The sequence below is a fragment of the Bos javanicus genome, chromosome 12, assembly GCF_032452875.1.
Source record: "Bos javanicus breed banteng chromosome 12, ARS-OSU_banteng_1.0, whole genome shotgun sequence".
Taxonomy (NCBI): Eukaryota; Metazoa; Chordata; class Mammalia; order Artiodactyla; family Bovidae; genus Bos; species Bos javanicus.
In genome coordinates, this window is record NC_083879.1 from 11,599,861 (window position 1) to 11,624,494 (window position 24,634).

General features: G+C 41.0%; 2 protein-coding genes across 12 annotated transcripts in view; one reads left to right on the forward strand and one right to left on the reverse strand.

Moving 5' to 3' along the window:
• Positions 1 to 14,648, reverse strand: part of MTRF1 (mitochondrial translation release factor 1) — a 58,082-nt gene extending 43,434 nt beyond the window's left edge. The window contains exon 1 of the mRNA XM_061434472.1: positions 14,559 to 14,648. The gene's annotated coding sequence lies outside the window, so the exon portion shown is untranslated. The remainder of the gene's footprint in view (positions 1 to 14,558) is intronic.
• Positions 13,950 to 24,634, forward strand: part of NAA16 (N-alpha-acetyltransferase 16, NatA auxiliary subunit) — a 64,702-nt gene continuing 54,017 nt past the window's right edge. For 3 of the 11 annotated variants that reach the window (XM_061434459.1, XM_061434460.1, XM_061434462.1), the window contains exons 1-4: positions 13,954 to 14,285; positions 18,396 to 18,480; positions 20,129 to 20,233; positions 22,418 to 22,575. In XM_061434459.1, coding sequence (XP_061290443.1) covers positions 14,232 to 14,285; positions 18,396 to 18,480; positions 20,129 to 20,233; positions 22,418 to 22,575 — 402 coding nt within the window. In that variant the 5' untranslated portion in view covers positions 13,954 to 14,231. Of the gene's footprint in view, positions 14,286 to 14,642; positions 14,732 to 18,395; positions 18,490 to 20,128; positions 20,234 to 22,417; positions 22,576 to 24,634 lie in introns of those variants that run through there. The other 8 variants (XM_061434466.1, XM_061434467.1, XM_061434468.1 and 5 more) reach the window with 7 other exon arrangements.

Below are 24,634 nucleotides of genomic sequence, written 5' to 3' on the forward strand. Positions count from 1 at the left end.
GGGAGACCAAATCAATCCTGAAGGAAATCAACCGTGAATATTCACTAGAAGGACTGATGCTAAAGCTGAAGCTCCAATATTTTGGCTACCTGATGCAGTGAGCTACCTCACTGGAAAAGGCCTTGCTGATGGGAAAGATTGAGGGCAGGAGCAGAAGGGGACAACAGAAGATGAGATGGTTGGATGGCATCACTGACTCAAAGGACATGAATTTGAGTGAACTCCAGGAGATGGTGAAGGACAGGGAAGACTGGTGTGCACATTTCATGGGGGTGCAAAGGGCTGGACATGACTTAGTGACTAAACAACAACAACAATGCAAATATATAACTTCAGTTCAGTTCAGTCGCTCAGTCGTGTCTGACTCTTTGCGACCCCATGAATTGCAGCACTCTAGGCCTCCCTGTCCGTCACCAACTCCCGGAGTTTACTCAAACTCATGTCCATCGAGTTGGTGATGCCATCCAGCCATTTCATCCTCTGTCGTCCCCTTCTCCTGCCCCCAGTCCCTCCCAGCATCAGAGTCTTTTCGAATGAGTCAACTCTTTGCATGAGGCGGCCAAAGTATTGGAGTTTCAGCTTTAGCATCATTCCTTCCAAAGAACACCCAGGACTGATCTCCTGTAGAATGGACTGGTTGGATCTCCTTGCAGTCCAAGGGACTCTTGAGAGTCTTCTCCAACACCACAGTTCAAAAGCATCAATTCTTCAGCACTCAGCTTTCTTCACAGTCCAACTCTCACATCCACACATGACCACTGGAAAAACCATAGCCTTGACTAGACGAACCTTTGTTGGCAAAGTAATGTCTCTGCTTTTGAATATGCTATCTAGGTTGGTCATAACTTTCCTTCCAAGGAGTAAGCGTCTTTTAATTTCATGGCTGCAATCACCATCTGCAATGATTTTGGAGCCCCCCAAAATAAAGTCAGCCACTGTTTCCCCATCTATTTGCCATGAAGTGATGGGACCAGATGCCATGATCTCAGTTTTCTGAATGTTGAGCTTTAAGCCCACTTTTTCACTCTCCTCTTTCACCTTCATCAAGAGGCTTTTTAGTTCCTCTTCACTTTCTGCCATAAGGGTGGTGTCATCTGCATATCTGAGGTTATTGATATCTCTCCCGGCAATCTTGATTCCAGCTTGTGCTTCCTCCAGCCCAGCGTTTCTCATGATGTACTCTGCCTATAAGTTAAATAAGCAGGGTGACAATATACAGCCTTGACACACTCCTTTTTCTATTTGGAACCACTCTGTTGTTCCATGTCCAATTCTGTTGCTTCCTGACCTGCATATAGGTTTCTCAAGAGGCTGGTCAGGTGGTCTGGTATTCCCTTTCTTGAAGAATTTTCCACAGTTTATTGTGATCCACACAGTCAAAGGCTTTGGCATAGTCAATATAGCAGAAATAGATGTTTTTCTGGAACTCTCTTTCTTTTTCCATGATCCAGTGGATGTGGGCAATTTGATCTCTGGTTCCTCTGCCTTTTTTAAAACCAGCTTGAACATCTGGAAGTTCATGGTTCACGTATTGCTGAAGCCTGGCTTGGAGAATTTTGAGCATTACTTTACTGGCATGTGAGATGAGTGCAATTGTGCAGTAGTTTGAGCATTCTTTGGCATTGCTTTTCTTTGGGATTGGAATGAAAACTGACCTTTCCAGTTCTGTGGCCACTGCTGAGTTTTCCAAATTTGCTGGCATATTGAGTGCAGCACTTTCACAGCATCATCTTTCAGGATTTGAAAGAGCTCAACTGGAATTCCATCACCTCCACTAGCTCTGTTCGTAGTGATGCTTTCTAAGGCCCACTTGACTTCACATTCCAGGATGTCTGGCTCTAGGTCAGTGATTACACCCTCGTGATTTTCTTGGTCATGAAGATCGTTTTTGTACAGTTCTTCTGTGTATTCTTGCCACCTCTTCTTAATATCTTCTGCTTCTGTTAGGTCCATACCATTTCTGTCCTTTATTGAGCCCATCTTTGCATGAAATGTTCCCTTAGTATCTCTAATTTTCTTGAAGAGATCTCTATAAAGCTTTCTTTTTAAAAAATAAACTTTAGTGCTATGGACTGAATTGTATCCCTCCCAAATTCAATATATTGAAGCTAACTCCCCGTATGACTGTACTGGAGATAAGGCCTTTAAGGTGATTAAATGAAATGAGGTCATATAAGTGGGACCCTAATCTGATAGGATTAGTGTCCTTACAAGAAGACACCAGAGAGTCTGCATAGTCTCTCTTGGTTCCCTTCTCTTTCACAAGGAGTGCAAAGAGGTCACGTGAGCACACAGCAAGATAATAGCCACCTACAAGCCAGGAGAAGAGGCCTCAGAATGAAATCTACCTTGCCAGCACTCTGATCTTGGACTTGCCAGCCTCCAAAACTGTAAGACAATATGTAAAAATTTATTGTGATGTACATAAAACTTTATATACTTTATGAATGTTATTTATCTATTTAAAAAATCACTAAAGAATAAATATTGCTTCCTACTCCATGTTTTTTAAAGAAAGTAATGTTGCTATAATTGTATTTATTAGTATTCAAAGATGTCTACAATACATTTAGTAAAAGAGGATGTTTAAAAAACTTATCAAACTATTCTATTATATATATATATATATATATATATATATATATATATGATGTATATATATTTAAAAGTCTGGTGGAGGGAATTCCCTGGTGGTCCAGTGGTTAGGACTTACGCTTTCACTGCTGTTGCCCCAGGTTCAGCCCCGGTCAGGAAACTAAGATCCTGCAAGTCATGCAGAGAGGCAGGGAAAAAAAAAAAGGTCGGTGGAATTATAGGTAAACTCTACTTTCCTTTTTATAATATTACAAATTTACAGAAATTTTGTGATGGGTATTGTAAGTAAGAAAGCTGTTAAAAAAAAAAGACATTCTTTTATGTTTGATTGAAAAGCCTTATGGAAGTTATTGTTGAATCATTCTATGACGTTAAACAACTTCTATTTCCAAATATTCTGATACATTACAGCAAGAAAGTTTCCAGAAATAGTAATAACAGAGGTTTTTTTCAGTGGGGGAAAAAAATAGCATTTTGATTAAATTAGGAAAGCATATTTCTGAAAATCAAGTCAACTATGAACAGTTTTTTTTGTTGAATGAGTTTGTAATGGGCAATGCAATTTGGTATTTCTTTGTCATAAACAAAATGATCTGCTTCCCCCTACCCCCACCCCATCTTGGAGCATGCTAAGACACCAAAATTCGTGGGGCCATTTTTCAGCTCCATTTAGAGCAAAATCTGCCCCAAGCCCAAAGGAGTAGGGAATGGAGATTTTCACTTGGCTTTCTTTCAGAGACTTCTGGTTTGTTTTAAAGGTTCTGAGGATACTCCCGTGCCTAGAGTACTAACAGGAAGTTTTGGTTTGTTTAAGATTTGTTTACTTATTTAGTTTTGGCTGTGCTGGGTCTTCGTTGCTGTGTGTGGGCTTTCTCTAGTTGCAATGCATGGGTTTCTCATTGCGGTGCTTCTCTTGTTGCTGAGCACGACTCTAGGCACCTGGGCTTCTGTAGCTGTGGCACAGTGGCTTCGTTGCTCCGAGGCATGCGGAATCTTCCCAGACCAGGAACTGACCCCACGTCCCAGCGTCCCCTGCATTAGCATGCAGATTCTTAACCACCAGGGAAGCCAATAGGAGGTTGATTTGTGCCCTTCTGCAGAAACTTCACATCAATAAAGTGTCTGCTTAGGGCTTTCCAAGAGGCAGAGCAGCAGACTTTCCTTAGCCCTGGATGTTCCTTGGGGAGCTCGACAAGAGTAGGTATAGAGACTGTTCCAGGCTGAGCTGAAACCTTTGGTCCTATGTGGGAAATTTTCAAAAGCACTGGAAGCAACGTTAAATTCCAGCACACAAGCTATAATACGTATTTTTCTGGTTCCCTGGAGTTTGGCTTCTTGACCACATATTCAGACATTTCACGATGGAAAGATCAGCAATGGCCTGGGATTTTAATCAGATATATTCTACTAGAGGAAAAGTGAAAGAAGTTATTTAGCAATTTAATACAAAACTCAATCTCTCAATAAGATGGTAAAGTAGAAAAACAAAGATTATTCTTCTTATATTCTCATAAACAATCTTTCCTGAGAGAAGTGGTGATGAATAATGAAAAGCCAGCATTTCTTATTTTCATATATTCATTCAGGTTCTCAAATTTTTTGGAGCTTGAAAAAAAATAAACCTAACAAACACGCCGCCTGCTGGTGTTAACTGAGACAGATCACAAATAATGATCACAGTCGAAAGCTAATTAAGAGGTCCTGAAATGTCAACTTATACTGTATTCCTTTTACTCTAGAAAAAAAGGTGGGGGGGGGGAGGGGTAGATCCGGGAATTCATCTTTTATCCCATAAACTGGTATTATCCTAGGATGAGGTCAGCTTTGTTAACAGGCTCATTTAGTGTTGTCTCCTACAACTTCTTGACATTTCATCTCTTCTCTTTTCAACCTAAGTATCAGGCTAAGTATTTTTCTTAAATTTTTTACTTCAGGCTTGAATTCTACATTTCAAATTTTCATTTCAATGAATTGTCTTTATATCTTTTTCTACTAACAGTAGTCTTCAAATATCCTCTAGAAGCATTAAAGTACTTTCCAACTGATTTCCAAATCCTCCATTGAGGAACACTCTGTAATCTATACTCTGTGTGTAAATATGTATCTTTTTATTTTTTTCTTTTTATTATGAAAATTTTCAAACAAGCTCAAAAATAGAACAGTAAAACAACCCCCTGTGCATTCATCATGAATTCTCAATGTTAATCAACTCGATTTTACTTGCCCTCCTCCACCTTTTTATACTAACTGGATTAATTTAAACAAATAAAAAATGTCATAATTTTCATATGTAAACATTTTTGTATATAGCTGCAGAAGATAAAGATTTTTAAATCATATGATCACTCTTAATAATTAAAAATAACTTCCTAAATATCAAATATTTATAAATTTTTATTTTATAATTTTTTATATTTCTATTTTATTTTTTATATTTATATTTTAGAAAATTTTTATTTTATAATTTAAATAAAAATTATTTATTTATAAAATAAAAATAACTTCCTAAATATCAAATATCAAATATCTACTTGTGTGCTCAACTACTCAGTCATGTCCGACTCTTTGTGACCCCATGCACATAAGGTTCCTCTGCCATGGAATTTTCCAGGCAAGAATACTGGGTTACCATTTCCTACTCTGGGGGATCTTCCCAGCCCAGGATTGAACCAGCATCTCCTGGGTCTCTTGCATTGGCAGGCAGATACGTCACCACGGCACTACCTGGGAAACCCACAAAGAGCTAGTCAGTGTTAAATTTCTGTGATTGTGTCAGCTTTTTCTTTCTTTTTCTTATTCTTTTCTTCCTTTTTTTTTTTTTGGCAGTTTCTTTATTCATGTGAAAGTGGAAGTGTCGGTTGCTCAGTCGCCTCTGACTCTTTTCAACCCCCATAGACCTCTGTCCATGGAATTCTCCAGGCCAGAATACTGAGTAGGTAGCCATTCCCTTCTCAGGGGATCTTTCTGACCCAGGGATTGAATCCAGGTCTCTTGCATTGCAGGCAGATTCTTTACTGTCTGAGCCACCAGGGAATCCTGGTGCTTAAAGCACTGATGGAAGAATTAATTCTGCATAGGCTAGTTCAGTTCAGTCACTCAGTCATGTCTGACTATTAGTGACCCCATGGACTGCAGCATGCCAGGCTTCTCTGTTCATCACCAACTCCCAGAGATTGCTCAAACTCTTATCCATCGAGTCGGTGATGCCATCCAACCTCATGCTCTGTTGCTCTGTTGTCCCCTTCTCCTCCTGCCTTCAATCTTTCCCAGTGTCAGGGTCTTTTCCAAAGAGTCAGTTATTTGCATCAGGTGGCCAAAGTATTGGAATCTCAGCTTCAGCATCAGTCCTTCCAATGAAATATTCAGGACTGATTTCCCTTAGGATTGACTGGTTTGATCCCCTTACAGTTCAAGGGACTCTCAAGAGTCTAGAAGTTTAGAAGGTGCCATTTTTGCTGAAAGGGGAAGAAAGAAGTAAACCGATGGGTGCTGAACGGCTGAAAACAAATGTGGATTGAATGAGTGAATAGATAAGGAGAAAATGTTGTACATGGAAACTGGCAAGTTAGATGCAGTTGAAGAGGAGGTATGCTGAGAATAGAAGGGTGCATGAGCTGGTTTCATGCACCATTCAGTAGACCGTTCACTAGACCATTCAGGTATGACCTAAATCAAACCCTTTACGATTTATACAGTGGAGGTGACAAATAGATTCAATGGATTAGGTCTGATAGACAGAGTGCCCTAGAACTATGAACAGAGGTTTGTGACATTGTACAAGAGGCAGTGACCAGACCGTCCCCAAGAAAAAGAAATGCAAAAAGGCAAAATGGTTGTGCGAAGAGGCCTTACAAATAGCTGAGAAAAGAAAAGACGTGAAAGGCAAAGGAGAAAAGGAAAGACATATCCATTTGAATGCAGAATTCCAAGGAAGAGCAAGGAGAGATAAGAAAGCCTTCCTCAGTGATCAATGCCAAGAAATAGAGGAAAACAATAGAATGGGAAAGACTAGAGGTTCCTTCAAGAAAACTAGAGATACTAGGGAACATTTCATGCAAAGATGGTACAATAAAGGACAGAAATGGTATGGACCTGACAGAAGCAGAGGATATTAAGAAGAGGTGGCAAGAATACACAGAAGAACTATACAAAAAAGATCTCCACATCCCAGATAACCACAATGATGTGATCATTCACCTAGAGCCAGACATCCTGGAATGTGAAGTCAAGTGGGCCTTATGAAGCATCAGTACAAACAAAGTGGAGGTGATGGAATTCCAGTTGGGCTATTTCAAATCCTAAAGATGATGCTGTTCAAGTGCTGCAATATGCTGCACTATGTTCAAGTGCTGTTCAATGTGCCAGCAAATATGGAAACTTAGCAGTGGCCACAGGACTGGAAAAGGTCAGTTTTCATTCCAATCCCAAAGAAAGGAAATGCCAAAGAATGCTCAAACTACCACACAATTGCACTCATCTCACACGCTAGTAAAGTAATGCTCAAAATTCTCCAAGCCAGGCTTCAACAGTATGTGAACCGTGAACTTCCAGACGGTCAAGCTGGAGTTAGAAAAGGCAAAGGAACCAGAGATCAAATGGCCAACATTCATTGGATCATTGAAAAAGCAAGAGAGTTCCGAAAAAAATATCTGCTTCTGTCTTATTGACTATGCCAAAGGCTTTGACTGTGTGGATCACAACAAACTGTGGAAAATTCTTAAAGAGATGGAATACCAGGGAATACCACCTGACATGCCTCCTAAGAAATCTGTGTGCAGGTCAAGAAGCAACAGTTAGAACTGGACAGGGAACAACAGGCTGGTTTCAAATCGGGAAAGGAGTATGTCAAGGCTATATATCGTCACCCTGCTTATTTAACTTATATGCAGAGTACATCATGAGAAATGCTGGGCTGGATGAAGCACAAGCTGGAATCAAGATTGCCAGGAGAAATATCAATAACCTCAGATATGCAGATGACACCACTCTTATGGCAGAAAGTGAAGAAGAACTAAAGAGCCTCTTGATGAAAGTGAAAGAGGAGAGTGAAAAAGCTGGCTTAAAACTCAATATTCAGAAAACTAACATCATGGCATCCAGTCCCATCTCTTCATGGCAAGTATATGGGGAAACAATGGAAACAGTGACAGACTATTTTCAGTCAGTTCAGTTCAGTTCAGTCGCTCAGTCGTGTCCGGCTCTTTGCGACCCCATGAATTGCAGCACGCCAGGCCTCCCTGTCCATCACCAACTCCCAGAGTTCACTCAGACTCACGTCCATCGAGTCAGTGATGCCATCCAGCCATCTCATCCTCTGTCGTCCCCTTCTCTTCCTGCCCCAAATCCCTTCCAGCATCAGAGTCTTTTCCAATGAGTCAGTTCTTCGCATGAGGTGGCCAAAGTACTGGAGTTTCAGCTTTAGCATCATTCCTTCCAAAGAAATCCCAGGGCTGATCTCCTTCAGAATGGACTGGTTGGATCTCCTTGCAGTCTATTTTGGGGGGCTCTAAAATCACTGCAGATGGTGACTGCAGCCATGAAATTAAAAGACGCTTGCTTCTTGGAAGAAACGTTATGACCAACCTAGACAGCATATTGAAAAGCAGAGACATTACTTTGCCAACAAAGGTCTGTCTAGTCAAGGCTATGGTTTTTCCAGTAGTCACGTATGGGTGTGAGAGTTGGACTATAAAGAAAGCTGAGCACTAAAGAATTGATGCTTTTGAACTGTGGTGTTGGAGAACAGTCTTTTTTTTTTTTTTAAATCTCTTTCTCCTGCAGGCGGAGGAAGCCCTATGAGCGTGCCCAGCAGTCCTCCTGCCGCTCCCGCCCCGCGCTGCCGCTTAAGAACCGGCCGGGCGGGCGCCTGGAGAACAGTCTTGAGAGTCCATTGGACTGCAAGGAGATCCAACCAGTCCATCCTAAATGAGATCAGTCCTGAAAATTCATTGAAAGGACTGATATTGAAGCTGAAACTCCAATACTTTAGCCACCTGATGCGAAGAACTCACTCACTGGAAAAGACCCTGATGCTGGGAAAGATTGAAGGTGGGAGGAGAAGGGGATGACAGAGGATGAGATGGTTGGATGGCATCACTGAGTCAATGGATATGAGTCTGAGCAAACTTCAGGAGTTGGTGATGGACAGGGAGGCCTTGTGTGCTGCAGTCCATGGGGTTGCAAAGAGCTGGACATGACTGAGTGACTGAACTGAACTGAGCTTGCTTAGATCTCCTGCATCTTGAAAAGTGAATGACTCTTATTAAGGAATCAGCATAGGTTTGCAGAAGGAAAGATATGTTATTGTCATTAGAACGTGGATTGTCTCTCAAAGAATCTGACTGGAGTCACTAGCATCAGAAATCAGTGTTATACACAAAACAGCCCACTGAGTACAACAGCTCTTGACTTCATGCTGGCCGGATGCTGGAGCCTCAATGTAATGGCAGAAAGACATCTCTCAATGCCGCCCTGATAGGCTACTAATCCTGGAAGCTGGCATCTCGTCTTCAATAACAGGTAGTTGTGCCTGCTGTAACAAGTTTCCTTGGAGTTAAAAGGTTATTGGAAAATGTCTTCTCATTTAAAAATAATTTTAAAAATAAGGTAGTAGATTGCTAGAATTTATGATTTAGGAGGTGGGGCAGGTCTTGCTGATTCTAAATTTGGCCATGTGAGTGGGTAGCTAAAATGGGGTAGAAAATGAAGTTCTTTGGATATGAAACCAAGGAACTGTAAGGCTAGGGATTAAAAAAAAAAAAAAAAGATTTTATTTTTTAGAGCAGTTTTAGGTTCACAAAAAAATTAAGCTGAAGATACATAGATTTCCCTTACAGAAATTCTTACATCTCCTAGGACAGCAAAACATGTGCTACAATTGATGAACCTACACTGACACGTCATTATCACCCAAAGTCCACAGTTTACATTAGGGTTCACTCTTGATGTTGTATGCCCTCTAGGTTTTCAGTGTAGCCAGCACTATAGTGCCATACAGAAGAGTTTCACTGCCCTAAAAACCCTCTTGGCTTCACCTATTCATCCGTCCTTCCCTCTAATCCTTGGCCTTTGACAATCACTGATCTTTTTATTGTCTCCATAAATGTCTTTTCTAGAATGTCATATAGTTGGAATCACATAGTATGTAGCCTTTTCAGATTGGCTTCTTTCACTTAGTAATATATTAATACATGTAATATTCTTTGGTATCTCTTCATGACTTGGTAGCTCATTTCTTTTTAGCATTGAATAATATTCCATTGTCTAGATGTACCACAGTTTATTTATCAAAGGCTAGGGTTTTAAATCCATATAGTTACTGGAATTATAGTAGATGGATACTAGGAGTGAAGCTGAAATGGCAACTATTGTCACTTGGCAGATGAACAAATGAAGGATAGCAACCAACAGGAAAATGAGAAGAGAACAACAGATCTGGTGTAGACTCAAAAATAATGAAGGTGAAGTCTTATGATTGGGGGGGGGGTGGGGGCGACGGGCAGTGAGATGGGAAAAAATGTTGATTTCTTCCCTCAGCAGCTCCTACAGTATGTAAGCAGAGGAAGATGCAAAATGAGAGACAGTATCCTTGGTGAAGGGCTGGGTATCAATGAAGGTAAGAAGGAAAAGAATGCTCAGTGAAGGGGTTGAGGATAAAGCAAAATGGAAAGGTGTGGCATAGAAAATAGCAATAGGAAGATGAGTTTGGAGAGAAAACAAAGAGCCAAACAAACAAGAACACAACAGAAGTGACAGGACTGGAGGGTGTGAATCTGTTGGTTGGTCTCTTTTTTTTTTAAAAGAGCCTATCTCTCTTTTTTTTAAACATTAAAAAATACATTTATTTATTTTTTGGTTGTGCTGAGTGTGTGTTGCTCTGGGCTTTATCTAGATGTGGTGAGCAGGGGCTACTCTTCGTTGCAGTGTGCAGGCTTCTCACTAGTGGCTTCTCCAGTGGAGCATGGGCTCTAGAGGATGTTTTTGCGCTGACCCAGGGCCTTTGAATAGTACCAATTCTAGGCTGCATTCACTATCTGTGGTCCCATCGGCAATTTGTTGTTTTTGATGAAGGTTCCGACTTGAATCTTGGTGGTGAGGGTTTTTTGTTTATGCATCTCGTGGCATGTTTCAGCTCAGTTCAGTCACTCAGTCATGTTCGACTCTTTGCTACCCCATGGACTGCAGCACACCAGGCCTGCCTGTCCATCACCAACTCCTGGAGTTTACCCAAACTCATGTCCATTGAGTTGGTGATGCCATTCATCTCATCCTCTGTTGTCCCCTTCTTCTCCCGCCTTCAATTTTTTCCAGCATCACGGTCTTTTCCGGTGAGTCAGTTCTTCGCATCAGGTGGCCAAAGTATTGGAGTTTCAGCTTCAATATCAGTCCTTTCAATGAATATTCAGGACTGATCTCATTTAGGATGGACTGGTTGGATCTCCTTGCAGTCCAAGGGACTCTCAAGACTCTTCTCCAACACCATAGTTCAAAAGCATCAATTCTTGGGTGCTTAGCTTTCTTCACAGTTCAACTTTCACATCCATACACGACCACTGGAAAAACCATAGCCTTGACTAGACGGACCTTTGTTGGCAAAGTAATGTTTCTGCTTTTTAATATGTTGTCTGGGTTGGTCATAGCTTTTCTTCCAAGGAGCAAGTGCCTTTTAATTTCATGGCTGCAGTCACCATCTGCAGTGATTTTGGGCCCCCCAAAATTAAAGTTTGTCACTGTTTCCCCATTTCCCATGAAGTAATGGGACCAGATGCCATGATCTTTGTTTTCTGAATGTTGAGCTTTAAGCCAACTTTTTCACTCTCCTCTTTCATCTTCATCAAGAGGCTCTTTAGCTCTTTTTCACTCTCTACCATAAGGGTGGTGTCATCTGCATATCTGAGGTTATTGATATTTCTCCCAGCAATCTTGATTCCAGCTTGTGCTTCATCCAGCCCGGCATTTCACATGATGTACTCTGCATATAAGTTAAATAAGCAGGGTGACAATATACAGCCTTGATGTACTCCTTTTCCTATTTGGAACCAGTCTATTGTTCCATGTCCAGTTCTAACTGTTGCTTCCTGACCTGCATACAGATTTCTCAAGAGGCAGGACAGGTGTTCTGGTATTCCCATCTCTTGAAGAATTTTCCACAGTTTGCTATGATCCATACAATCAAAGGCTTTGGCATAGTCAATAAAGAATAGATGTTTTTCTGGAACTCTCTTGCTTTTTTGATGATCCAGCACAGGTTGGCAATTTGATCTCTGATTCCTCTGCCTTTTCTAAAATCAGCTTGAACATCTGAAGTTCACGGTTCACATACTGTTGAAGCCTGGCTTGGAGAATTTTGAGCATTACTTTACTAGCGTGTGAGATGAGTGCAATTGTGTGGTAGTTTGAGCATTCTTTGGCATTTCCTTTCTTTGGGATTGGAATGAAAACTGACCTTTTCCAGTCCTGTGGCCACTGCTGAATTTTCCATATTTGCTGGCACATTGAACAGTACTTGAACATAGTGCAGCATATTGCAGCACTTGAACAGCATCATCTTTAGGATTTGAAATAGCCCAACTGGAATTCCATCACCTCCACTAGCTTTGTTCATAGTGATCCTTCATAAGGCCTACTTGACTTCACATTCCAGGATGTCTGGCTCCAGGTGAGTGATCACACCATCGTGATTATCTGGGTCATGAAGATCTTTTTTGTACAGTTCTTCTGTGTATTCTTGCCACCTCTTAATATCTTCTGCTTCTGTTTGGTGTATACCATTTCTGTCCTTTATTGTGCCCATCTTTGCATGAAATGGTCCCTAGTATCTTTAGTTTTCTTGAAGAGACCTCTAGTCTTTCCCATTCTATTGTTTTCCTCTATTTCTTTACATTGATCACTGAGGAAGGCTTTCTCATCTCTCCTTGCTCTTCCTTCAAACTCTGCATTCAAATGGGTATATCTGTCCTTTTCTCCTTCGCTTGGAGAAAACTTGGCCTTGGAGTACAGAATGAAGCCCGGCAAAGGCTAATATAGTTTTGCCAAGAGAATGTACTGGTCATAGCAAACACCCTCTTCCAACAATAGGAGAAGCCTCTACACATGGACATCATCAGATGGTCAACACTGAAATCAGATTGATTATATTCTTTGCAGCCAAAGATAGAGAAGCTCTATACACTCAGCAAAAACAAGACCGCGAGCTGACTGTGGCTCAAATCATGAACTCCTTATTGCCAAATTCATGCTTAAATTGAGGAAAGTAGGGAAAACCACTAGACCATTCAGGTATGACCCAAATCAAACCACTAACAATTATACAGTGGAACTGAGAAATAGACCTAAGGGACTAGATCTGATAAGACAGAGTGCCTGAAGAACCACAGATGGAGGTTCATGACATTGTACAGGAGATAGGGATCACGACCATCCCAAGAAAAAGAAACGCAAAAAAGCAAAATGGCTGTCTGAGCAGGCCTTACAAAATAGCTGTGAAAAGAAGAGAAGTGAAAAGCAAAGGAGAAAAGGAAAGATATATTTCTGTCATTACGGTGCGTTTTATAAATGGCAGAAAAACACCCCAGAGTTGGAAGACCCTGGGTTTGAATCTTGGTCTTCCATTATCATAGGCATTGTACAAAGAATGAGCTAAGGAGAAAGTCTAGGTAGACCTGGAGAATCAATGGCCTCCATGACACCACCACAATTCTCACTGACAGTGTTAGGTGTTCTATACTGTTGAGAATATTTTTCTTCGACATTTCAAACGTGCTTTCACATCAGCCCATTTCAAGTCCTGTCCAATAACCTCATATACGTTGTGAATATTTGTTTGGTCTACACAGAAAAGGCTTGTCTTCAAGTCAGTCGAGGGGGAAAAAGACGGAAAACAAGTTCGTCCTACACCAACAGAAAAGGCTTGTCTTCAAGTCAGTCGAGGGGGAAAAAGACGGAAAACAAGTTCGTCCTACACCAACAGAAAAGGCTTGTCTTCAAGTCAGTCGAGGGGGAAAAAGACGGAAAACAAGTTCGTCCTACACCAACTTACTGAGTCGAGTGCTGTTTAAATTCCTCACAGACACACACACACACACACACACACACACACACACACACACACACACACACACACACACACACACACACACACACACACACACACACACACACACACACACACACACACACACACACACACACACACACGGACTCTGATATAAGGCCCAAACACACAAGCCCGCGGCCTGTGAGCTGCGCCAGAGCTGCGCCAGCGCGGGACTCCTAAGGCATGCCGTGGGGGCAGGTGCCTGAGGAGACCGCCTCACACAAGCCCCGCTGGTCCTTGCCGCGGGCGCATGCGCGCGCCGCCACGCTCGAGGGGGGCGGGCCTCGACTGCCATCTTGCCGTGCGCGGGACTCGCACCGCGGGTCCCAAGCTTGGGCTTGCGGCCGCGGCTTTCTGTCTAGACCGTCTTCCTCTTTCCTCTGTCAGCCCCGGCCAACAGCCCTGCCCGGTCCGCCCAGCCCCAGCTCTCGGCCAATGAGCTGATCCGGGGCTCGCAGCCCGACTCTCAGCCGCGGCTTGCCCTGGTGCCTGTCCCGCAAGGCTGTGCGCGGGGGGCACCCAGCCTGCCCCGCCGGCCGCCATGCCCAACGTGCAGCTGCCACCCAAGGAGAACAACCTCTTCAAACGCATCTTGGTGAGTGGCCGCGGACCGCGCCGCTGGCAGCCCCGGGCTCGACGCGGCGGGGCCAAGTCGCCCCGCCCCCCTCGGGTTCTTTGTTTTTGTGGAATCCCGCACGCCCGCCTCGTCGGGCTGCCTCCCCGCTGTCGTGTCTCTCTCTCTGGACAGTCCTTCCAGGAACTTCCCGCTGCAGTCACTCTGGGCCTGAGCGCGGGGCGCGGCCCACGCGTGCTGCGGCGCCTGGCGGCCGGCCTCGCCGCCTCCTCGCCCCTAGTCTTCCGCGGTTACCTTTTGCCGTCACCCAGGTGTGCTGGTTCTCTGCTCGGTGTGGAGTCTGTTGCACAGCGCGCGCTGACACCCGTGAAGGAGGGAGCGATTCTCTGGCGGGGTGAGATCTGGTTTATACCGGTTCCGGGGAGCTAAAACTTCGGACGGAGACCGACCCTCCCTTTGGTAGAGAGGTTTGTCTTCCTTTGGTGCTCAGTGTTTACCCTCTGGGAAGTCAGTGACTGGGGCTGCCATTTTTAAGTTATAAATTCGAGCATAACTGTTGATTGCTTTTTAAAAAAAGTGTTATTTTGACTTTTAATTGTAGAATAATTGCTTTATAATGTTGTGTTGGTTTCTCTTATGTAGCAACGTAAATCAGTCATAAATATGCCCCCTCCTTCTTCAACCTCTGCCCGCCGCCCAGTCCCACCACTCTGGGTTGTCACAGGGAACTTGGATTGCGTTTAACTCGTACAGGCCCTGCGATGAGCTAAGTGATGAAAGCTTCTTGGGGTAGATTGGCGTTGCACTTAAGGGAGCATTCACTTTGTTTCCTAGCAGAAAGAAACCTGGGAAGCAACGTGGAAAATGCGGTGAAAATGTTAAATCTTAATTTTATATGGTGCTTAGTGTTGAGCTGAAACTCCAATACTTTGGCCACCTGATGCGAAGAGCTGACTCATTTGAAAAGACTCTGATGCTGGGAAAGATTGAAGGCAGGAGGAGAAGGGGATGACAGAGGATGAGATGGTTGGATGGCATCACCGACTCTATGGACATGAAGTGAAGTGAAGTCGCTCAGTCGTGTCTGACTCTTTGCGACCTCATGGACTGTAGCCTACCGGGCTCCTCCGTCCATGGGATTTTCCAGGCAAGAGTACTGGAGTGGGGTGCCATTTCCTTCTCCAGGGGAACTTCCCGACCCAGGGATCGAACCCGGGTCTGCCACATTGTAGGCAGACGCTTGAGTTTGAGTAAACTCAGGGAGTTGGTGAGGGACAGGGAGGCCTGGCTTGCTGCAGTCCATGGGGTCACAAAGAGTCAGACACGACTGAGCAGCTGAACTGAACTAGTAGTGTTGAGCAAACAATGCGAAATGAGTGTAAAAACCTAATTGTGGCAGAATGCTTCTTTCGACTTTGCCTTTATTTTATCTTTATTTTACTTTCGTTTTTCTTATATCTTTTTATTTTTCGCAATGTGGATTGGAGAAGGGAATTTTTTGCCCCTTTCGGGTGGGCTGGTTTGTTATTGTTATTTTTTTCGTTTAAGGAAGCTGAAACATGTCAATGAAAAATCATCTATATAAATTGCTAGTTGGGTTTCAGGATATTTGCATTGTACATGAAAGATGACAGAACGCTTTTTTTGTCTATGGATATTTTCAAATTCAAATCACGTTATCAGGAGCATAATGAAAAGCAGCTAATTTATTATATTCTAGTAAAAAAAAGTTAAAACCGTTGCAGAGTTCACTTTATCCCCGCCCCCTCCCGCCCCCAAATTGGGAAATGCTGAGCATTTTTTCTGAGTATGTAGTTTTTTAATAAGCTTACATGACTTTAGGAAGATGCTGCAAAATGAATTATTTTGTCATCTCAAATTGCAGTAAGTGTGGGTAAAACTTGGCTGTGACAAATTCCATAGTTTTCAGAAGCCTATCATAGAATTATTTTTTTAGTTTGATTGTGGACCAGAGTGCTTTGCCACCAACAGTAACTTTTAAATGTTAATTTTCATTGTATTTAAACATCCATACAAGTTTACCAGGTTGCTTATCAACATAGTTTGCATGACTTGTTCCTGCCTATCTTATTTCCCCAAACTGGCTGTTAGCATTTTGTTGAATTTTCGAACTACTCCATGCCCTCTTTTACAGAGGAGACAATCAAATCCAGGAATAGTAAATGACAGTCTAAGGTTCTCTGACTGGTTAGTAGCCAAGTTGAAACTACAATCTGTTTTTTCTACTAAGTATATATTCTTTATTGAACTTAGTAAGACTTTCCTATAACCTGAGTACTTGGGTACTGGAGATGACTACCTGGGTTTGAATTGTGGCTCTGACACCAGCTATGTAGACTCAGTAACTATGCCTCAGTCTCCATCTAAATGGAGATTACATGTATCCCATAGTCTTTAAAGAGTAAATGAGAAAAGCACCTGTCACATAGTAAATGCTTCCAGGAAGTGTTAACTATTATTATTCCTGTTGTTGATAGTATGATATTATTACTTCCAGATCACTTGGTAAGGCAGAAAAAAACATTATATTTCTCTTTTTCCTCTTCCCCAGTGGTTCCTTCTGCTTGTTTTTTTCTTCTTGTCTTTGTCAGATGAACTCCTGTGACTAGATTCAGATTATTTTTTTAAATTTTTATGTTAAAATATTTTTGGAATGGATAATATACTAGCATGATTCAAAATTCAAAGTTTTCCTGTCCTGTCTCCCCAACCACTAAGGTCTCTCCCCCAGAGGCCATCAATAAGCCTCAAAAACTTTTTTTCTATGAATACTTTTCTGTTTCCCCTCCAGATGCCACCCCTGTTGGCAAGAATTAATCTCTTTCTTCTCATTTGCTGGTCCTGCTTTGTTTTGAACTTAGAAGATTGTACACATTGACTGTGTTGAGCAGTGCTTATTTGTCTAGAATCTGAGGATGCAGCCATGTTTAAAACAGGCAGGATCCCTGTTCTCATGGAGCCTACAGTATGATGGGAAAGACAGACACTAAGTAAAAACAAATAATAATGTCAGGAAATGATAGCACTGTGTAGAAAATAGAACAGTACGGTAGAGTGTGTATGTGTGTGTGGAGGGGTACAGTAAGAGGCTGGCGGTGTTTGAGTGGTCGGGTAGATGATGTGGAAAACTCGATCATCAGCCATGGGAAAGTCTGGGGAAGAACAACATTTCAGAGGGTAGAAGGAGCACATGTGCAGAGGCCTTGAAGTGGGGATGAGCTTGGCATGCTGAGTACTAGGGAAAATAACCTATAACCACAAGTGAGAGGTTGAGTTAAAGATAAGGTGTTCTCATAGTTAATGACTGTGGAGGCCAGGCATGGTTACTTAGCCTGGCTGGTGACATTTAGGAATAAAGAGGTTGCTTACATTTGTGTTAGAGTAATTGATGGAAAGACCATGGTCTTTGAAGTCAACCCAGAGTTTGCAACTAGGCTGACCCACTTATAAACAAATTTAATGAACTTTTAAGTTTCTGCATCTGTGACGTGGAGATGATGACACCTACCTTAAGGAGTTGTCATGAGTCATAACAAGTTTTGTACAGACACACATTAGTTGCTCAATAAATAGCAGGATTTTTTTGTGTATATGCTTTGGTTCCATTCTTGAAGTGGCAAAGGCTTTTAATGCTGTTTCTAGTATTTTTCTTTGTGATCACATTTTTTTGCTTTTGGATTTTGAATAAGAAAGCTATAGCAGTGTATTGATTGACAATAAGGGGTTTTTTAAAAAGTGTCTTTATTTTCAAATATGTATTTATTTGGCTGCACCAGGTTTTAGTTGCAGCATGCACACTCTCAGTTGCAGCCTGTGGGCTCAAGTTCCCTGACCAGGGGTTGAACCTGGGCTCCTGCTTTGGGAGTCTTAGCCTCTGGACCACCAGGGAAGTCCTAATTTTTTATTTTCTGTAAAAGTGAAAATACTCAGATACCAGTAAGTAACAGAGGTACACTTCATGTTATAAGTGATATAAGTTGGTATAAAACCTTTCCATCACATATGTTTTAAACCTAATTTTGAATCTTGAATTTAGAATTTATATAATGCAATGAAAAGTTATTTCCATGTGTATTCATTTTGTATAATAATTTTTCTTTTCTTTTTCAGAAATGTTATGAACAGAAGCAATACAAAAATGGCCTCAAATTTTGCAAGATGATTCTTTCAAATCCGAAATTTGCTGAACATGGAGGTATCACCTGTGAGAGTCCTTTGAGAAAATCTAATTCCACAATCAGATGGAAAGGATTTCTAACCGTGAAAGAAGAATACTTCCCACTTTGCATGACCTCTTAGAGTCCATACATGTTTAACTTTTTAAATTATGCCTCATATCATTATTATTCTAGATTATTTCCTTCAGTATTATGCTTAGATATATTTATAGACTTTACTTTTATTAATAGATGAGAAATCGTTGATCTGTTGGTAAATAAGAGGCATATACCTCTACTTTTATAGACCTGATTTCATTTGTTGCTTTGAGTAGGACTTATCCTTTGATTTCTTATGTATAAAATTAGGACAATATTTGCAACACCAAAGTAGAATGAAGATACAATCAAATGCATTTTATTTTTTGGTAGATGTATTGTTAATATATCTGCTGATCTTCATATGTAAATAGGATACTACTGATTTACATTTGGATTATCTTGGTTCTTTAGTACTGATATCAGTTAGGCCTGTATTTTCTTGTCTGATCCTTTTTCACTGGTGACCAGTGCTTGGTAAAAGGATGAATCAGGTTAGACATGTAAGTTATGGTCCTATGGCCAAGGAAAGCCCACTGGGTCTCTGAATATTAGACTTGAGTAATTCTCAAGACCATCTTAGCCTGGCCCTACTCAGTTTCTAATAATGCTTAAAGCATTCTTTGAAGAAAGTGGGAAGAAGTCTTTTGTTTCATAGCATTTTAGAAATTAAAGCTTATTTTCAAGCTATTTAGCAATAGAGTAGTGTTAGTCACTCAGTGGTGTCCAACTCTTTGTGAGCCTATGGCCTGGAGCCCGCCGGGCACCTCTGTCCATGGGATTCTCCAGGCCTTTATCCAAATGGGAGCTTCTGGGGAAGTTTATTATGTCAAAACAGATAAAATAAGATGTTTGATCATAGGAGCCTGAACTGCTGGATCACCGTATTCTGAAAACCAGAGTCCATAGAGATCATCTTGAAAACCATTTATCTTTTGTAATTCGGTCTTGTGGATTATTGAGAGAATTATTTCATTCTATATAATCTTCCATTAACTACCTTAAACATATTCTTGGGTTAGTTACCACTCACACAGTCCAGTGTTGTGCTTTTCAAGTGCAAACTGATGTTAACCAGCCTAAGTGAGTGGACTTTGTTGGAATAAACTTACAACCAAAAATGAAGTCTGGTCCAGTATTGAGTAGGTGACTTTTAAATTGTGTACATCACTTTAAGGTAGATTGAGTGATTTTGTGGAGTATAAATCAGATTGTTAGATTCTTAGTAGAATTGACTTCAGGTGAAAGGTGAGGTCGGCTGCAGTAGATTTAACTCAACAGGACTCAGGACCCTGCTGTGTTACCTTTTTTCAGCAGAATAATCTTAACTTCCTTTATAGAGTCTTCAGGAAGGCAGAAAGCTTTTTACCAACTCAGTTCCAGCCTAAGGAATTTCAGAAAAGGATAGGGCTAAACTTTAAGCAGATACATAAATATATTTTTACTTTTTATTTGGAGAGAAGTTCTTCTAACTATAGGTTTAAAGAATGGATATTGTACCTGTTGGTAGATCTCATATATTACAATATTGCTAAGAGAATAATTTGAATCTTTCATGGGTAAATACAGGTTGAAAATGTTTTTCAGAGACTTTGGCTATGAAAGGATTAACATTGAACTGTTTAGGAAAAAAAGAAGAAGCATATGAATTTGTTCGTAAAGGACTCCGTAACAATGTGAAGAGTCATGTCTGTATCCTTTTGTAGTAGTTGAGTAGTTTTAATTTTCATTTATTGTTTTCTGTTTACTAGTTTTTCTAACTCAAAAAACTTCTGTGGAAAAATTTTAAGCTGTAAGAAAGAGTGAGTTTAATGAAGTCTATGTACCTATTGTCCAGCTTCAGTATTATCAACGTTTTTAATATTAGTTTCATCTGTTCCCTACCCTTTGTTTTTTGTGTATTGGAAGATTTTAAGAGGAATCCCTATGCACTGTATATTTACTGCAGTTGTACTTAGTGTAAGAGAAAAGTAATTTTGATAATTGCATGTGTGTGTGTGTGTGTGTGTGTGTGTGTGTGCGTGTGTGTGCGCGTGCACGCGCGCACTCAGTCATGTGCGACTCTTTGTGACCCCATGAACTGTAGCCTGCCAGGCTCCTCTGTCCATGGGGATTTCCAGGCAAGGATACTGGAGTGGGTTGCCATTTTCTTCTCCAGGGGATATTCCTGAGCCAGGGATCGAACCCGCATCTCCTGTGTCTCCTAAATTGGCAGCCGGATTCTTTAATGCTACGCCACTTGGGAAGCCAACTTTGATAATTATATGTGACTTAAAACCCATTGTTTTTTTCATATACATCCATAAACAGAGTGATAGTTTCCCCATTCCGAATTACTTACCTATATAGTAAACTTTGTGTTCCTTAAAAGTTCCTTAAACTTTGCTTTAGAAATCTTAGATGAACATTCAGAAGGAACCTGTAAGATAGATTTTATTTAGTATAACTATCATATTGGTTCTTCAACTTGGTTTCTGCTGCACAAGGACTTGGCTGTTACTTCACTGGATACTTACCACTACCCCAGTGTGTAAGAAAACAAAAATATTCTTTAGGGATGCATCATTGAAACTGTTTTAATTTATGTTTTGCTTGTCTGTATACTTACTCAGAATTCGCGTATTGCCCTTTTATGTTAATGTTTTGCATTTAAATCATCTAGCTCTTGACCAGTATTGAACATCAGTAGTCTTAATGTTGTTTTCTACATATTTAGCTTAGGGTTCTCTCAGAATACTAAATACTTATTTCTTTATCCCAGTGCTTACCCCAGAGTGAAGAGAAAGGGTGTGTAAGTGTGATAGTTTTTGTAGCTCCAAGATATACTAAGACTTTAATTTATATTAAATAAAAACTTACTTTTTTTTGTGGTCTTTAATCACTGTTGCTGCTGCTGCTGCTAAGTCGCTTCAGTTGTGTCCGACTCTGTGCGACCCCATAGACAGCAGCCCACCAGGCTCCCCTGTTCCTGGAATCCTCCAGGCAAGAACACTGGAGTGGGTTGCCATTTCCTTCTCCAATGTATGAAAGTGAAAAGTGAAAGGGAAGTCGCTCAGTCGTGTCTGACTCTTAGCGACCCCATGGACTACAGCCTACCAGGCTCCTCCATCTTTAATCACTAGTGAATTAAAACATGTTTTGTAGTTGATTGAATGAATATATACTTGTTTTAAAAGATAATTGCAATTTTTGTATATATTCTGTTTTAATACACAGTGTTTGATATTAAGAGCGTGTTGAGATGCTGGCATAGGAAAGTGAAGGACTTGGGGTAGGGAATGTGAAGAATTCCTACCAGTAATTTCTAAGGTTACTTAAAAAAATTCTATGAAAAATTTCAGACATGTCCAAAAATAGACTAGAATAATGAAACCCTATATGCCTATCACCTGGCTTCAGTAATTTAACAACTGTCAATCAGGGCTGATCTGGTTTCATCTTTTATCACCTCACTATCATCCCCCTTTTGGGAGAGGGCAATGGCACCCCACTCCAGTACTCTTGCCTGGAAAATCCCATGGACAGAGGAGCCTGGTAGGCTGAAGTCCATGGGGTTGCTAAGAGTCAGGCACGACTGAGCGACTTCACTTTCACTTTTCACTTTCATGCATTGGAGAAGGAAATGGCAACCCACTCCAGTGTTCTTGCCTGGAGAATCCCAGGGATGCGAGAACCTGGTGGGCTGCCATCTATGGGGTCGCACAGAGTCGGGCACGACTGAAGTGACTTAGCAGTAGCAGTATCATCCCCCTCTTACTCAGGTCATTCTAAGGTAAATCCCAAACAAAATACCGTTTTGTTAAGGTAAGCTTTCTGTTAAATATGTAGCATAGTATATTCTAGTATCTGTGAATGTCTGTTTCCTTAACTTAATAGGTTGGCATGTATATGGACTCTTGCAGCGTTCTGATAAGAGATATGATGAAGCTATTAAATGTTACAGAAATGCCCTCAAGTTAGATAAAGATAATCTGCAAATTTTGAGGGATCTCTCTCTGTTGCAGATCCAAATGAGAGACCTTGAAGGTTATCGAGTAAGTATTTTAGTCTTAAGTGTACATGTTTTTGCGATAGCTATAACTTAAAAGCATGTGAATTCAGAATGAGGTAAACTTAACATCATGTAGACTTGATCGTTAATTGCATTCTATAGTAGAAGGGGGAAGTTACTTGGGATCTCCCCTCCAGTGATAGTTGCAGAATTGCATAAATTGATCAAAAAGGATAACTGGTTTATTCATTTAATGCTTTTTATTATAAAAGTTAGAGTATCTCCTATGTCCTAATATTGTACCATATTCTTTGTGGGCTTGATATTTACAAATTTGGCAAACAGCTTTTATAATAGAAATCTAAATGTAGAGATTGACTAGCTTGCTTTATTATGGGTTAGAAAATACAAGATATTGTGAGAAGGATTGCCATACATGTAGTCCCAGACCATTATTGTCAACTCTACTGGGCATCTACAGGTGCTTACCCCACTTAGTATCCTAATTCAAAATGTTCAAAATGGAATTCTCCCCCCTTCTCATGGGAAGGAGGCTACCGAGACTTAATAGTTCTCTTTAGGTAAGTCTTCTTTTCATTATCTTTTTTCCTTTTGCCCTTCTACTGCTCTGTAAGTTCTTCTACCCTATACTTAGACTTTTGCAGAAGTTTCAAGGGTTCTGCTGAACTTAATAATGGCACCAATTAATTCATCAAGGTTATGTGATTTTTTTTTTTTTTTTGGTTAGGACTTAGCAGCCTAAGTTTGGTGAGAGTTCAAATCATTTATCTTTAGGAATAAAGAACAGTATTGGCAGGAGACTGGTTACTAGGAGGGGTTGTGAAATAAATAAAGATAAAAGAGCTGGTGGTTAGAAGTGAAGGACTCCAGAAACTAGAGGTACTGGTGGTATCTAGGAACAAGGGTGGGAAGGTCCCAAGTGAGAGTTTTGATAGCAAAGGAGCTGTAGCCAGAGTGAGATACCTGAATTTATGATTTCTGGGCGGCAGTAAGGTCTAGGGTGTAGTAGTGGGAGTAGGTCCCTGAAACAGGGTGGAGATCATTAAAGAGGAGGAAATCTTGGCTCCAAGAAGAAAAGTTATTGGATGGTTAGTGTTGCATTTGCCCAGGATAATGGCAGGATTTGACAGAGAGATGAAAACTGAGGCAGACTTTAATGAAGTAGGGGGATGACAGAGAAGTAACAATGGAAATAAGGGGTGAGATTGTTAAGAGCTTAATGCTGTATTCCTAGAAGGAACGACACTTAGATGTGAATATTGTCTCAATCATTTTGTCAAAGATACCTCTTTTAAAGAAAGATCTAATCATGGTTCTCCTCATGGCTTATAGCGTAGATGGCCAGCACACGTTCCACTGGCAGTCATAGAAGCTAAACATTACATTTTTAAAACTCATTGCAGCTAGGGTTTTTCATGAGACCCTGTTCCTCTAGGCAGTTACACTTGCTTAAAACCTGGAGACATATATGAACTACGAGGAAGCTGGAGCTGTGTAGGGAAGTTAGATTTTGTGCTGGTCTGAAGCTTTTGTGCTGGTCTTGATTCTTCCTGGCAACCAGGTGGAATTTCTGGCTTTTTCTTCCTAATGTCATAGATACTGAGCTGTCTTAAGAGTAGCAGCGGTGGTGTTTCTGCTAGAAAAGTCCAGTCGGGTGTTTGAGTGTTTTCTCTGGTTCTGTCCAGCCTGTCTGTGGGCCTGTTACAACAATGTAAGTAGGTCTTAATTTTATATCATAATTTAATATGCAGAAAACTGTTGTCATTAAAAGCGATCTTATTCTCTCTCTTAAGGTGTTCAGTTACCAGAAGACATTCTTGTTATATAAAGTTAATTTTATAAGGCAGCCCAACAGCATTGACTCCAAGGACAGCTTTTCAGTGACAGTCTTTCAGTGAGCGTTATGGAGTATTCTAGAGTTTAAGTTTAGATGAGGAACATAGAAAGTATTGGGTGGGCCAAGAAGTTCAATCGAGGTTTTCTGTACCATCTTCCAGAAAATCCTGGATGAATTTTTTTTGTCCACCTCAGTATTTTTGTTTTATTCTGGAGTTCAGTGATACTTGTTCATTCAGTTCATT